At 43.1% G+C, this 16,286-nt stretch overlaps 1 protein-coding gene and 1 long non-coding RNA gene across 3 annotated transcripts in view; one reads left to right on the plus strand and one right to left on the minus strand.

Moving 5' to 3' along the window:
• Nucleotides 1–323: 323 nt before the first annotated feature.
• Nucleotides 324–11,564, minus strand: LOC116556414. The gene is made up of 2 exons (XR_004270985.1): nt 10,839–11,564; nt 324–914 (listed from the first exon to the last, which is right to left on the minus strand). It is a non-coding gene; the product is annotated as an uncharacterized LOC116556414 (long non-coding RNA).
• The window catches only part of TMEM123 (transmembrane protein 123), a 60,480-nt gene continuing 54,039 nt past the window's right edge, over nt 9,846–16,286 (plus strand). The window contains exon 1 of one of the 2 annotated variants that reach the window (XM_032285764.1): nt 9,846–10,344. In XM_032285764.1, coding sequence (XP_032141655.1) covers nt 10,242–10,344 — 103 coding nt within the window. In that variant the 5' untranslated portion in view covers nt 9,846–10,241. Of the gene's footprint in view, nt 10,345–12,498; nt 14,312–16,286 lie in introns of those variants that run through there. The other variant, XR_004270984.1, reaches the window with a different exon arrangement.

Raw genomic sequence — 16,286 nt, forward strand, 5'->3', positions numbered from 1 at the left:
TATGTATTATTGGAATTACAAAATCTTAAAGCTTAAAACAATTATTATAATTTTGGGGTGAAATTTAAAAATCGCATAAGGAAAAACAGATATTAAGTTCTACATTTCGTTAGTACGATATTTAGTTAGTACTTCTTCCTACCAACTTACAGGCCTCATAGTCTGGTGACAGTTTTGGGTGGAGTGCTATTACTTACCTTTCCACATGGAAATGTATGATTTATTTAAACATAACACCTGCAGGGGCATGGCCACACACTATACTATTTTGCTTTTTCTTCCATGCCTCATATGATGCCACACATACAACAGATGCTCAGAAAAAAAGCATTTGGATTATTTTTACTGATTTCATGCCATTATTAAGGTTAACACCCCTCAGAATCTCCATAGGCAGTAGCCCAACCCAGGCCCGGCAGGGCCATCTTGGCGATTTTCACATTCCAAGAAACTTGCTTTAGTAATCAAAGATACTTTAAAAGTTATTTGAATCTTTACTTTCATTACTTTAAGAATATTAAACAGAATTCAACTGGTAACCGATAATAGTATTCTTAAATCCTTCTTGGTCCCATTATTCTTTTTTTCCTCCCTTTTCTTTTCTCCTTTCATTCTTCTTGCTTCAGTATGTCTCAAGTTCATGACTGACTTAAAGCCCTAGTCTCAAAATTTCTACCAAAATTCTCTCTGAACTTGATGCCTTGTAATTTTTGGATTTTCTTTTCTTACCCTTTCCTTTGACTTCTATTCCTTCTCCCTCCCTGACAGGAAATCACAGCCCTTGGCATCATCTTGGTACTCACACTTGTTTCTTCACTCAGCCCTTCTCTCCTCGGTCACTGATTCTGCTCCATGAGCAGTCGGAAGTGGAGCTGGCAAGCTCAACCTCTCAGCAGGAGACACGGGAGTCAGGGCTAAAGGGAGGAGAGAGGAGAAGATCACAAATGCTTATCCTGTTATATCCTTTCTTTTATTTTCATTACACAATGAAATTTAATATAATACATATTAGAGGTGGGCTACATGAAAGGTCTCTGGAAAAAATACGTGGGGAAGGGGAAGGGTAAAATAACGAAATTTTCTTTGAGCAGGGAGGACACTGCCCATCCACCCTCCCCTCTTTAGGGTGTCACCTTGACAACATAATAGTTCTGACCTTTTGATTTTACATGCAAGGTCATGGGCCTTCTGACCTTTGAAACTGTGAACACTTATCTCTGGGATTTTGCTGAGGTCTCTCATAGATATAATGATGGGTGTAATGAGATATCACACAGTATACCCTTTTGTCTCTCATAGAAATAAGAGCTTTTAATTATTCTTTTACTTTTCTGTATCAATTTGTGTAAAAATCTCCAACTTTATAGTTGCTTTTGTGTTTTCTTACATGCATGTTATCTCTGATAATGCTTATCCAATGTTAAAATTATGTTCTCTCTCTCTTCTACATTGGGAAAGAGGGTCCTTTTGTTAGAAGGGCTATTTTATTTCTCTAACACTATGATGACCCTCCCAAAATCATTTTACCTAGTTAGCTAGAGTTCTTATTTCCTCCCTTTCCTCAGTCCAAGTGTTATAGTAGGTAGCTAGTCAGACATGAGCAGGCAGGGGAGGACCCCCTGCCCCCCTAACCAGGAATGTTAGGCAAGTATCAGGTGATAGTCAAGCAATTGTTAAAATGGTCTCTCTAAGATAATAATTGGTTGCAGCCAGGGCCAGGGAAAGGCAGTCAACCAACAGACAAAAAACCTGAAACTGGTGATCTTCCCAATAAGATCTCAAGAATTGGGTGAGTGGGCTCAAGCATGCACATTAAGAGGCAAAATGGCAGAGTTTACCTGGTAGATGGCCTTCCTCTAGGAAGGCTAGACTAGTAAGGGGAAAACGCCTCAAACGAGCATGTGTGCAATTCCAGTAAATACAGTATATGTATGGCCCATCCCAAATGCCATAGGCCACTGCATAGGCAGACAACACCCCCTTCCCCCACCTGCCGGGGAAGAATCAAGGCAGAGTGATGCAGACCCCAGAAGAATGTCAACATATAAAACTCAAAGTCAATGGTCAAACAGTACACTTGATCTCTCAAGTTGCCCGCTTGGCCCCCTTCCAAATGTACTTTCTTTCATTCCTGCCTTAAAGATTTTTGATAAAATTTCACTCCTGCTCCCAAAGTTGCCTCATTCTCTCACTCTTGTTTTATGCCCCTTTGTCAAATTCTTTCTTCTGAGGAGGCAAGAGTTGAGGTTGCTGCAGACCCATATGGATTCACCACTGCCAACACAAGTAATACTCAAAATGCATGCAGCATTCCTGGGTGAGAGTGAACTTAGGGAGCACCCAATAGTGCTTACTTCCCTCTTGATCCATGTAGATACCAATAGATGATCACTGAAATGCTGTATTCAATTTGGCTAACTCTGTATACGTTCCTGAGGGAGGCTGCTATGAGAGATTCAGAAATGACTGAAAGATAGTAGGACAGAATTCAAAAAGGTGGGTGAGTATTCCAAGATATGGGATGTGAAACTACCACTCACCCAGTTGCTCAAGTCACAAATTAAAGAGCTTAATTTCTCTTTTCCTCAGCCATCATATCCAATTGATGTTACTCTCAATCCACATCCTAAATCCATTCACTTCTTCCATTTTCACCACTTCTACCCCAGTTCAAGCCCCCAGCAATAGCCTCGTAACTGGTCTGTTTCTACTTTTATTCCTCTATAGCAGCTGGTGTGATTTCTTTTTTTTTTTTTTGAAACAGAGTCTCACTCTGTCTCCCAGGCTGGAGTGCAGTGACACGATCTTGGCTCACTGCAACCTCCGCCTCCCAGGTTCAAGCAATTATCTGCCTCAACCTCCCGAGTAGCTGAGATTACAGGCACCTGCCACCATGGCCAGCTAATTTTTGTACTTTTAGTAGACACTGGGTTCACCATGTTGGCCAGGCTGGTCTTGAATTCCTGACCTTTCAATATACCCCCCTCGGCCTCCCAAAGTGCTGAGAATACAGGTGTCAGCCACTGCACCCAGCCCCTGGTGTGATGTTTTAAAAAAATATATAAAGCATAAGGTGACTTGCCAACTCTCAAATGACTTCCCATCACATTTTGTTGTGTTGTTCCTGTTCCTTCTGTACATCACATTTAAAATAAAATCTAAATTCCTCATCTGAAAAGGCCCAGATCTCCCCTTATACCTCTCTGTTCTTGTTCACTGAGCTTCAGGCTCACTGGCTTTCTGTTTCCCCAACACACCATGCTGGTTGAAATGTACTTTCCTCCTGGTTTTCACATGGCTCCTTCTAAGGACTCAGTTTAACTGTTACCTACTACAGAGGACTTCCCTGACTACTTATTCTGAAGTCACTACCCAGCTGTACATCACATTGGTGTGTTTTCTCAGCATCACACTTATTTCTAGTTGTTTCTTTTGTGTGTGTATGTGTGTGTGTGTGTGTGTGTGTGTGTGCGCTCAACTGCTCAATTTTTGTTGAATGAATGGACTGGTAAGCCCTACTCCTCCATTTTTTAGATGAGCAGCAGAAAATACTGAGTAGGGGTTAAGAATCTAACAACTTTCATCCTTTTTTAACCTTCTCCACAACAGCAATGTTATCTTTTGTCAATTTCTCTGTCATGATTGCAATTAGACTTTTGCTATGGAAAGTGACTATGTTCAGAGGCAGCAAAGAGGAATGGTCTGGAGACTTGCAACTCACTCCATATGTAGATTTAAAGACATAAGAACACTAAAGGATGGGGGTGGAAAGCAGTGACTTTCAACAGAGAAATAAAACAGGCTGAGTTCCTATAGCCTCCTACAGAGAAGAAACAAAAAAAGTCAAAGCAGGAGCTAATAAATAACCTGGGACTTAACACTGGAAAGGCCCGTGAGGCTTCCCCACATGCCCCTTACAAAACCTCTGAACTCACATCTTTCCTCTTCCTACTGTCCTCATAGCACAATATAATCCTGCCTAGAACTGACACTGAAAACTCACATAACCACCTCTCATCAGCTCCCCCACTCCCTTTCTGAGAAATTATCCTTAAAAACTTCAGTCCACACAGAACTTTTTCTGATCTAATTTTGAAAATCCCAACTGCACTGGATTTCATTGTTCTCTGCTTATTTTTTGTTTGTTTGCTTACTTTTTGAGATAGGCTATCATCACTACTCAGGCTGGAATGCGGTGGTGAGATACTGCTCACTGCAGCCTCAACCTCCCAGGCTCAAGTGATCCTCCCTCCTCAGCCTCCTGAGTAGCTGGGACCACAGGCACATGCCACCATGCCCGGCTAACTTTTTATTTTTTGCAGAGATGAGATCTCACTATGTTGCCCAGGCTGGTCTTCAACTCCTAAGCTCAAGCAGTCCTCTTGACTCAGAATCCCAAAGTGCTGGGATTATAGGTGTTAGCCACCATGCCTGGCCTGTTTGGTTCATCTTGGCTTTTACTTGTTTTATTTTCACTTTTGCTCATCTGAATCTAAGAATCCTATAAGTGTTGAACACAAAATAATAAATTTCTTTTGATTAATTATATAGATTCATACTCTGTCTGCAGTTTGTACTATAAAGGAAGAAACAAGAAGGAAAAACCTAACAGTGAGGGAAGAAGAAGGTGCAAAAAATTAGGGGCTCTAGAATACAAGGGAAAGGAAGCAGAGGCACAGAAATGGGGAAAATACCCAGCAAATCAGCTTTCATTGTGAAAACTTAATCACAGTTTATAACATGTTATCAATCTGCTAAAATGGAAGTTGACGGGAAATTGGCAGGAATGGAAATGGACACAGGCCAATTTGCTCTCTTTTGTTAAATCTCTCCAGTGCCTTGCCTTATTTGCAACCACTTCAGTCTCAAAGCCAGGCAGATTCTGATTCTTTCGTTATGCAAATATTGATTTATTAACAGACTAATTCATACATAGAAGATAATTATCTGTGCACAACAAGCCAGATGAACCGTCCTCTGTCACCTGTTTCTTTTAAAAAATGAATCAAAATTTACTATGGAATATAAGCAAATCTCACTGAGAAAACATGCAATCTCTATATATTTTCACAATGATAACAGCAGCTTTTACCATTCATATTTAGAAACCAACTCACATTTTTCTCCTATCAACATTTTAAATTTTATTGTTCTATTTTGGGGGGCAGGGGTATAATTTTTTTCAATTGTGGTAAAATATATATAACATTAAACGTATCATCTTAGCCATTTTTACATGTACAGCTCAGTAGTATTATGTATATTCAAACTGTGTATAATCATCACCCCCATCCATCTTCATAACTCTTTTCATCTTGCAAAATTAAATTAATGCTCTGTACTCATTAAACAAAACTCCCCATTCTTCTCTTCCCAGCCTTTGGTAACCACCATTCTATAATACTTTCTGTCTCTATGGGTAGAAACCAACTAACTTTCAAAGGACTCATTGGTGTCTTTTTACAAGGCATATAGACTTGTGCTATTCTCTATTGTTTCCTAGCACCTAGCATAGTGTCTGGTACATGTCATGTGTTCAATAAATGTTTGAATATTGACTGAGTAAATGATAGTTCCAACTTCTGGTCTACCCTCAAGTGACCCTAAGTTAAAGACTCAGACATACAGGAAATACAGGTTGGATGCAAAGAGAACATTATTGATGGGAAGGACACCAGCATTCTGCTGCTGTTTATCTCCACCCAAAATTCATTCCACCAATATAAACTGAATGCTTCTATATGATGAAAGTGCATTAAAGCCTCAGATACAAAGATGAACACATAGACTGTGCCTCCAATGTGTGCTTTCCCATGATCACTTCATAGCATTTATCACATTCTAGTGTAATCATCTATGTATCTGCCCTGCCACTATACTGTAAGCTGGGCCAGGACATTGTCTATCACTGAGTAAGCACTCAATAAATATTTGGCAAATCATCTAATGGAGACTGTAGCCCACTGTGGGGAAAAACATGCACCATCATACAAAGTCAGGATCCTTAGTTGTATGAAAGAAAAGCTGCTGACTCTTGCCAAAATAGAAAAGAATTATATTGAAGATATTGGGTAGCTCTCAGGTGTGTTGGAAGGTGTAGAGATTTAGGACTGGGGCCAAGCCTCCAGGAATAATGCACAAAAGTACTGCAGAACTAGCCCAATGGGAAAACTATCACCATTGCAACTCTCCATCAATACCGCTATTACATTAGAAACTCAATGTTACAATCAGTGAGGAACTAATTTCACTGCTAGTGCTGCCAACAAATCCAACGCCTGGCTATTAGGGCTATTCATACCAGCAAGTTAAGGAGTTCCATAATGAGCCACTTTCCTCTGATTACTCATACCTGAATTTAAGTTTACTATGGATGAACCTGACTGGCAAAGCCTAGGTCATATTTTTGAGCCCAATTGTAATGAAGTCTGGAAATCTGAGTTCTAAATAAAAGAAAGCAGGCTGGGCATGATGGTTCATGCCTGTAATCCCGGCACTTTGGGAGGCTGAGGCAGGTGGATCACATCAGATCAGGAGTTTGAAAACAGCCTGGCCAACATGGGGAAACCTCGTCTCTACTAAAAATAAAAAAATTAGCCAAGCATGGTGGCACATGCCTGTGGTCCCAATTATGCAAGAGGCTGAGTAATCCTGTGAACCTGGGAGGCGGAGGTTGCAGTGAGCCGAGATCGTGCCACCATGCTCCATTCTGGTGACAGGGCAAGACTTTGTCTCAAAAGAAAAAAAAAAGTAAAGTGACTCCTATGACAAAAATTCAATAGCAATATGCAACAGGCATTAGGCCAAAAATATACATTCACTTTTTTATTTTCACGAACTTATATTCTTGTAGGATAGACAAAAACACATAAATGAACACAATGATGGACAGCACTAGATGCCACAAAGACAAGCAGAGCTGTAAACTAGGGAATTCAAGAAGAGTTTTTCTCGGACTAGCATAGTCTTGAAGGATGTGAGGAAGCAGAAAGTACAGAGGCTCTGGGAGGGGAACTGACTGGATGGACATTTCTAAATGCTGCAAGGAGGCTGCAACTGAGTAGGTGAAGAAGAGGGTAGAAAATGAGGTGGAAAGGGCAGCCATGGACCATGTCACATAGGCCTTAGACGCCATGGTTTTGGACTCTGTGAGGTGGCAAGGGAAGAGCATAATCTGACATTTTAAAAGAATCACATTGGCTGCTATGTGGGGAATATTTTATAGGGAACAAGGGTAAAAACCCATCTGATCAAAGTATGAGCAGAAGGATCCAAGCACTAAAATCTGCCCAGATGGCTGGGGAGATGAGATATGAAGGGAATCTTGCCACAGGATTGGAAACTGCCCAAGAGCAGAGGTTAGAGGGCATCTTAGGCAAAGTGAAGAACAGGAACAAGAACACAGGGGCATGGAAGGCCCCAGCATATTTGGAAAACTTTGAGTGGTCTGGTCAGGTTACAGAGAGGGATCCAGACATGAGGCTGGAAAGGAGGAGAGACTAAATGGCCAAGGGCTGACCGTACTGCTCTTTTAACTTTTCACATCACCAAAGTAAAATGTTGGTACAGTGACAGGGGCTGACTCCGAGGTACACCTGGGGCTACAACTTCCCCTGGGAGGAAAGTCCTCCCAACAGAGGTCCTAAGAGAGCAAGAAGGCCACACTTCCTTGCTCTTTCCCCTGTCCACAGAGTAGAAAAAACATGGGCAACCCACAGTACTGAACTGTTAGTATCAAAGAAAGCTGGGCACACTCATTCACTGTGGTGCGGCAATCAGATAGCAGAGATCTGAAGGTATCTCCATCAGGTCAGTTCCCAGGAAAAACTGCCCAAGTAGATATCTTGTTTTCCACACTGTCTTAGTCCATTTCTGCTGCTATAACACAAATAACTTAAATGTACTACTTTATAATCAAATTTATAAACAATAGAAATCTATTTGTGCCAGTTCTGGAGGCTGCGATGTCCAGAGATCAAGACATCAACAGATTTGGTGTCTGGTGAGGTCCCTGTGCTTCACAGATGGCTTCTTCCTGTTGTGCCCTCACAGGGCAGAAGGGTGAAACAAGTTCCCTCAGGCCTCCTTTATAAGGGCACTAATCCCATGCATTAGCAACCAAATCACCACCCAAAAGCCCCCTATCTTTTTTTTTTTTTTCCCTTGAGACAAGTCTCACTCTGTCTCCCAAGCTAGAGTGCAGTGGAGTGGTCTTGGCTCACTGCAACCTCCACTTCCCAGGTTCAAGCGAATCTTTCTCCCAGGCTGGAGTGCAGTGGAGTGATTGCGTCTCATTGCAACCTCCACCTCCCAGGTTCAAGCGATTCTTGTGCCCCAGCCTCCTGAGTAGCTGGGATTACAGGTGCGTGCCACCATCCCCATCTAATTTTTTGTAGTTTTAGTAGAGACCCGATTTCACCATGTTGGTCAGGCTAGTCTTGAACTCTTGACCTCAAACGATCCACCCTTCTCAGCCTCGCAAAGTGCTAGGATTACAGGCATGAGCCATCACACCTGGCCAAGCCCCACATCTTAATATCATCACCTTGAGGATTAGGCTTCAACACATGAATGTGGTAGGGATATACACATCCAGACCTCTTATTCCGCCCCAGATTCCCAGGCTATGAGTACACCGTGCCTTAAAGCAAGTACTAGCTGTGGGTTGGTGAAGAGAATGGAGGAGGGCGTTCCAGAAGGAAAAAACAACATATGCAAATGCCAGGAACCAGAAAGCACCAAGGCTGGAAAGACAGGTTGAGCCTAGACTGTGAAATGCTTAGATAATGGGGTAGTCACCAGAACGGTTTATTCCTAAACCAGATTCACCAGTTAAGTAACCAAAACCGAAATGTGCAGTGCTTGTTTTTTGTCCATAATAGATGCTGGGAAATATTTGCAGATTGGCTGATTGAATCCACAGACGGAAGTCTGTGTAAATTCAGGGCAGATTGTCCCAGTTAATCACTATGACCAGTCAGACCTCTGTAATGATGGATTTACCTGACACGAGAAAGTTCCACCTCTCATAACAGCTTTGAGAACTTAACTGCAAGGAGGCCTTTATGTGATGAAATCCGGCTCAGGTGCCAAAGATCTCCAACATTAAGACCTTTGCAGGTGGGGATTCACTGTGATTTTAGGCACCCTGGATCCTTCCGTCTTCTACCTCAGCTAAGGGTTCCCACCCAAGCCAGCACTCAGCCTTTGTTACTCACCTGCATCAGCCACAGGTCGCTACCTGTCACTTCAGAGTTCTGGGCACAATCAAAATGCAGACCTTACAAGCACTGCAAGTCAAGACAAGTTGAGCAGCATGGGCTCCAAGGCTTTAAGAGGAACTCGGCCAAAAATTGTTCAAAACTGGCCATTTCAACCGAACTGGGACAGCGGGGCCCAGGGAGAGAAGGGGCTGATTAGATTAATGCAGCCCCCCGCTCTCCGTGGCTCTACTGTATTTCGGTGCGAGTTGCTACCAACTCCAGCGCGGGCCCCCACCCGCCCACTACACTAATCTCGTCTTATCCAGAGATAACAAGGAAAGGAACCCGTGGAGAAGATGAGGTACAACTGGGATAAGGAGAGCGTGGGTGTTTTACGTTTGAATTTAAGAAACAAATCTGTCGAGCTGTTTTTCTTCACTTCCCGCTGGGTCACGCGAGTGGGAAGCTCCAACCGCCCAGGACTCTTTAAGAGTGAATCGCATCCCCTCAAGTTCCTCTCCAGGACCTCCCCCTCCTGCTGCCCCCGCCCTGCAGCTCCACCCTCTCACTCTGAGCCGCACGCACCCTTGTAAGCTCCCTGCCAGCAAAACTACTCTTCAAAGACTTCCTTCCGGGCACTGCGAAGCCCGCGTGGTTAGCATTCGGAGAGGCTGCGGCGCTCGCCTTCATCTAGGACAACAAAACTGCCATTTCTGAAAAGAAAGGAAACAGCTTCTGGGGTTCCCAGGCGCGCGCCTGCGAGGGAGGCGAGGCCGGGAGCCGCGTCGCCACGCCCAGAACCCCGAGCCCGCCCCCGCGCCACCCCGCCCGGCCTTGCCGCTCCGGCTGCGCACGCGACGCCCCCTCCAGGCCCAGCTCTTGCGCCCTATTTGGTCATTCGGGGGGCAAGCGGCGGGCGGGGAGACGTGCGCCGCCTGAGGGGACGCGGAGCCGGCACCGGTTACGCAGAGGAGCCGCTCTCGCTGCTGCCTCCGCGGCTGGGAACTCACGAGGCCGCCGCATCCTGCCCTTGGAACAATGGGACTCGGCGCGCGAGGTGCCTGGGCCGCGCTGCTCCTGGGGACGCTGCAGGTGCTGGCGTTGCTGGGGGCGGCCCGGGAGTACAACGCAAGCTCGGCGGGTAAGTAGCAGAGGGGGTCGCTCGCCCCCTTCGTGGGAGGCAGCGCGCTGCCGAGGCTTGGGTTCCCAAGTTGGGCTCTAGTACAGAAAGTTTGTGTGTCTCTGGCCGAACACACGGAGGGGACCCGGAGGTGACTGGGCGGGCCAGGGAGAAACTGAGACTTGGGCCGGCCTCCCGCTGGCTCCGGGGCCGCCTGCTGAGGAAATTCCCGGGCTCTTTCCCTCTCGCTTTCTGGAAGCGGCGGTCGCAGGCTGGGACGGTTGCGAATAACCTGTTGAGTTACCGCAAGTTGGTTTTTACAGCCATTCCCTGAAGTCAATGTTTACTGGGGTTAGAGTTTATCTAAGGCTTCCATTTGTAAACAAGATTAGCTGAGTTGAGAAATATGTCTACCGAGGCCCGCGGAAACGTCTCTCAGTTAGTTGGGGAGCCTTTCAAGCGTCTCCCCGGCATTTTAACGTCTACGATTGTGCAACATTATCTAGATGACTTACGGTCTTAAGGTCCTCCTGACGCTCGAAGTTAGACCTCGGGGCTCTTGAAGCTAGTTGGGAGCTTTTGGGGAGCGCGACTCGCCCTCGCGGCAGTTGACGCCGCCGCCCCCCTGGTGGGGCGCTTTCCGCGCCTCGCGTACAATAAACACCCGGCCGCGGCGCGCGTCAGCTGCGCAGCGTTAAGGGCACAGCTGCACGGTCGCAAGGGGCCCACCACGTCGCTAGTAAGGTCGTCACAGGATGATGTTGACATTGCTCTTCTGTGTGGGGCAGAATTTGTTTCCTTTTAGGCCCTTGGCTTTTTGGAGACTTCAAAAAGCCCTTTTTGGATGAAACCAGGAAGCTGGGATTTGCTGTGTAAATTCTGTTTTCCTTGGTCAACTGTTAAGTCAGGTCCCTAGGGTAGTGGTCAGTAAACTAGGAAAAGTTAACTTCAGGTGACCTAAGGCTTTCATGGTTTTAAATTCTATCCATCCACTGTATATTTAGCCTTAGGTTGGTTTTATTCAGCAAGAGAAAAGGCAGTTGTGAATCCGGAAGGTTCAGGCACATCACTTGCTTTTGCTGGAATAATCTGGGTGAATTGATTTTTGTTTTGTTGAAGTTTTTTTTTGTTTGCTTAATTGTGCATGTGACAAACTGGCTTTCCAGACCTAATTTTGAGATCATTTCAGAAAATGGTAAAATCATGTCCATCGAGGATCTTGGTGCTAATTTTAGACCACTTATTTCATGAGGTGAGGTCTTCATTTTTTAAAATTTGTTGCTATGTTTGTGAAAATAAATCTTACTGTTTCTCCAACGATCAGAGAAACTGTGAGTGACCATGCTTTTTTCTTTTGCCCTCATAACACCGATTTTCTTTTGCCCTGTTTTAACTCGCTGTTCTGTTTATTACTTAATGTCTTACTAGAGGTCAGTACCATTTGGAAAACTTAAAATGCTCTGCAGTAGGAGAGCCCTGAGTTCATGAACTAGTATAACCAACCTGAGGTGGAATCTCAGAATAATGTCACCTTGCAACTAGACTAAAAGAAGGTACGACAGAATATTTCTCAAAAAAGCAAGGAACTGTTATCCTAGTCTTCAAATATAGTGTCATCTGTATAAAATGTCATTATGAAGTGTAGTGATTTTTAACATACTAAAACTAATATGGCTAATTTTTACTGCGTACATTTTCTATGCAACCCCACGCAATGCTAATTTAGTTCCCTAAATCATCCCATTGGATCTTCACAGTTATTATTCCCATTTTATAGATAAGTAAGCTAATTTATGGAAAGTGAAACGATTAATACCTGTTTGGTTTCAGATCAGAATCCAAATTTTCTTTTTTTTTTTTTTTGAGACGGAGTTTCGCTCTTGTTACCCAGGCTGGAGTGCAATGGCGCGATCTCGGCTCACCGCAACCTCCGCGTCCTGGGTTCAGGCAATTCTCCTGCCTCAGCCTCCCGAGTAGCTGGGATTACAGGCACGCGCCACCATGCCCAGCTGATTTTTTGCATTTTTAGTAGAGACGGGGTTTCACCATGTTGACCAGGATGGTCTCGATCTCTTGACCTCGTGATCCACCCGCCTCGGCCTCTCAGAGTGCTGGGATTACAGGCGTGAGCCACCGCGCCCGGCCGTAGAATCCAAATTTTCAATTAACCATTTCACCACTAAGCCACATTTGGTGATGATAGCTCTTAAAGTAGATACGTAATGCTTTTATTCCACAGTACTACCATTGCCTAGAATATTGTGGGAGAAGATAAAAGCATTATTAAAATTCTACTTTTAAAATATTCTTCACAGTCTGCTGCATAGCTTTATAAATACCATCAGTTGAAGGAGGAGGGAGACTATGAACAAGTTTGCAAATCAGCAAACGATTTATTGTAGTAGTCCAATGAACAAGGTTAACAGGATGGGAGGGGAGGCTATTAGTCATTACTCTTAGTGGCAAGTAACAGAAACCCACTTTGAACAATCTTAGTGGAAAGAAGGAACCTTTTGACCATTGTAACTGAAAATTGCAAGGATTGAGGTGGCTTAAAAATTGCTGTATTCAAGATTTCAAATAAGTTGCCAAAAAATTAAGAAATCATCGCATAAGAGTGACAAGAGCAGGGCCACAAAAACAGGCTTTTGTGTTAGTGCAGGCAAAAGATGATAGCAATGGAGATAAAAGGGTGGATTCTAGATCTGTTGGGGTGGGTGGAACTAATCACTTGCTGATGGATTGGAGGGTGGGATGAGGAAGAGAAAAGAATCAAAGGATGACCTTCATTTTGGAGTTGAGCAGCTGGTAAGGCAACAATTGGGAGGGTTAGGGGGAGAAGCAGGTTTATAGTAGAAAATCAGTAGTTCCATTTTGGCACTCATGTCTGCAGGCTTAGGAATCAAACAGCCTGTTCCAATTTCAGACTCTGCCACTTTCTATCTGGGTGGCCTTCTCTGGGCCTCAGTTCTTGTCTGCAAAACAATACTCCTAAGAATTTTTGGGAGGGTTAGATAGCTAATGCACATAACCCTGGCTTGTGATAGGCACCTAATGATGTTGGCAATTATTTGATACCTGCTGCTGAATACATCTATGTAGTCTATTGACCTTGATCTTTTTTCACTGTATCCTTTTGTGATAAACAGATGGTAGTCCCATCAAGAAGAAGAAATTCTCACAAGAAAATTTGCCCAAGAAGGAAAGATGAATCCTTCAAAGTTATTGCTTTTCTTTGTACTTTGAGGATTTTTAAGTGGGGGAGAGTTCATCTTTGTGAAAAGGACCCAATAATGTATTTGCTGTCTTCCTTTGTCGTATGCATAATCTTCATTACACAAAGACTCAAAATGAATAAACCGCTCTGAAAAGTTGCTTAATTGGGACATAGAAATCTCTTATGTTTTTTCCAAATCTAAAGATACTAGTTTAAAAATTAAAATGGTACTGAGAAGGCTTGCAGTTAGATGAGAAAATCCTGTTTATCCCTCCATGGTGTGAAATTAGGGTGTTGGTGGTGCGGGACCTAGAGATGCCTATGAGTACAAAGGCCTCTCTCCTGAAATGGTCCCCTCCACTCAGGAGAGCAAAGCTGTCAGTGCAGAAATTGGCCCATCTGTCCCCAATTGTTCTGTCTTTATATGGGTGAATGAATTTTGGCAAAGCTATTGCATTCAGTGGCTGGTACATAGTAAGTACTATGTAAGTGTTACATAAGCTAGATGTTTTTTATCTTGAAAAACCCGATTATACAGTTTGTTTTACTGAGAGCTTCAAGATATGTTTCGTAACAACAGGGGCAAAAGTAGAACTTACTGTGGAATAATCTACCTTCCCCCACACCACTACCCCGCCTCCCCTTAGGCAGAAAACCACATTGCCAGTATTCTTAAATGTTCTTTCATAACAGGATGTTTCTTTCTTCTTACACCATCTGCAAACATATAGAATTCTGTGCCTCCACACAACTCTAGTGCTAATTCAACAGGTGAGTTTTAAAAGATTAAAAAAATAGATTTTATTTGTCTAGGGTACGTGAAGTAATAACAGCCAGGGAGGTAGGTGTAAGCTGTACACTAACCTGTCTTAACCCCGAGTTATTCACCTGTGAATCCCAATAACCTGCCCTAATGTTCCATAGTAGGTATCCGTAAGTGATAGTTCACTGGATTAATCTTTCTCAGTCTTGTCAAGATGTGAATATATTCTAAAAAAGCATATCAGAATTTCATGTTAGGAGTTTTTGAAGTACATTTTTAGATGTGAGGGTTTTGTAGTTTGCCTGTAGATATGAAATGTCAGTACAGAAGTATGCAGGTCTTGCTGATGAAACAGGTCACATGAAGCTAGTCAGCTGTGGCCTTAATATACCTCTGCTGACTCTAAGGTGACCCTATTTACATTTCACCCATTATGCAGACTTCAACTCAAACAATTGGTGAGGCCCCTTAACCTGTGGTTTTAGTTTGGGACAAAGCCTTGGGCTTCTGAGTTCACTAGCCTGGAATGATATAGGAGCTAAGCTGATGTCCTCAATAGCAGTAGTAAATCATCAAGGTATGTTTCTTGTAAACAATTTTTAGGTTATCTCCTCACTACCCATATTCTTCATAGTTGACTGAGTTGGAAACTAGAAATCCTATCCTATCACTAACCTATCACTATCACTAACTTGTTTACTTTTATTCAGGGAATAGTTATTGAATCTAATGAGCTGTCACATTCTAGGTTCTAAGAATACAAAATGGACCAAGCCCTGACTTCTAGGAGTTTTTGTTTATTTTGTGGCAAAATATACATGACATAAAATGTGTAATTAACCATTTTTTTTTAAGTGTAAAGCTCAGTGGCATTAAGCACATTCACACTGCTGTGGAACTTGCTGGAGTTTTTATTCCTGTGGAGCATTCCAGTGTTTCGCTTAGTTTATGTTCTTAGTTTACTGCAGTTCTTTCGTTTTCTCTGCCTTTTTGACTGGTGTCTGATGGCACATAGTCGGAACATACTTTTATTCTAGTTTTAAGTAATTGTACAGGAAACATTTTCATTGAGAGGAAAAAAGCCTAGATAGATTACTCTATCTTTTTCTTTTTTTTTTTTTTTTTTTTTGAGATGGAGTTTCGCTCTTGTTACCCAGGCTGGAGTGCAATGGCGCGATCTCGGCTCACCGCAACCTCCGTCTCCTGGGTTCAGGCAATTCTCCTGCCTCAGCCTCCTGAGTAGCTGGGATTACAGGCACACGCCACCATGCCCAGCTAATTTTTTGTATTTTTAGTAGAGACGGGGTTTCACCATGTTGACCAGGATGGTCTCGATCTCTTGACCTTGTGATCCACCCGCCTCGGCCTCCCAAAGTGCTGGGATTACAGGCTTGAGCCACCGCGCCCGGCCTATTACTCTAAAATGTAATAGTAGTTGTCACTGGGTAGTTGTGAGAGGGTCTTAGTTAAAAAATATTTTATTACACTATTAGGTACCTTTTCCTTTTGTCCTTTATTGAATCTAATTCAGGACTACTGAACTTTTAACTTTGGATAAACGAAGGGGGTAGAAGAAATGTAATAATGATAAAGACAGTAATATTAACATTAGACAACATTTATTGAATGCCAACAACTTATAAGCTACTCCTCATACATTTACTAATCTAACAGTGGAGATAGGTGTCATTTCTGTTTTACACATGGGGAAATTGAAACTTAGAGTGGTTCGGAAATGGCCAAGATCACATGACACTAAGTGTCACATTCAGGATTTGAAACCTAATTGTATTCTAAAACCTATATCCCTTTATCACACTTTCTGAAATGGTGGTGTGATCTTTTAAAAAATGCTTTTCACTGTGAATGATTATTAAAAAATCAACTCTATATACTCTGAGGGCAGCTCTAGAGTCAGAGGGATGATTTTGGATGCCCCTTCTAGAACAGGGAAATTTTTTTGAGAAAAAAGAAAAACGTTGC

The sequence above is a fragment of the Sapajus apella genome, unplaced genomic scaffold (assembly GCF_009761245.1).
Source record: "Sapajus apella isolate SASKATOON/1434 unplaced genomic scaffold, GSC_monkey_1.0 scaffold16, whole genome shotgun sequence".
Taxonomy (NCBI): domain Eukaryota; kingdom Metazoa; phylum Chordata; class Mammalia; order Primates; family Cebidae; genus Sapajus; species Sapajus apella.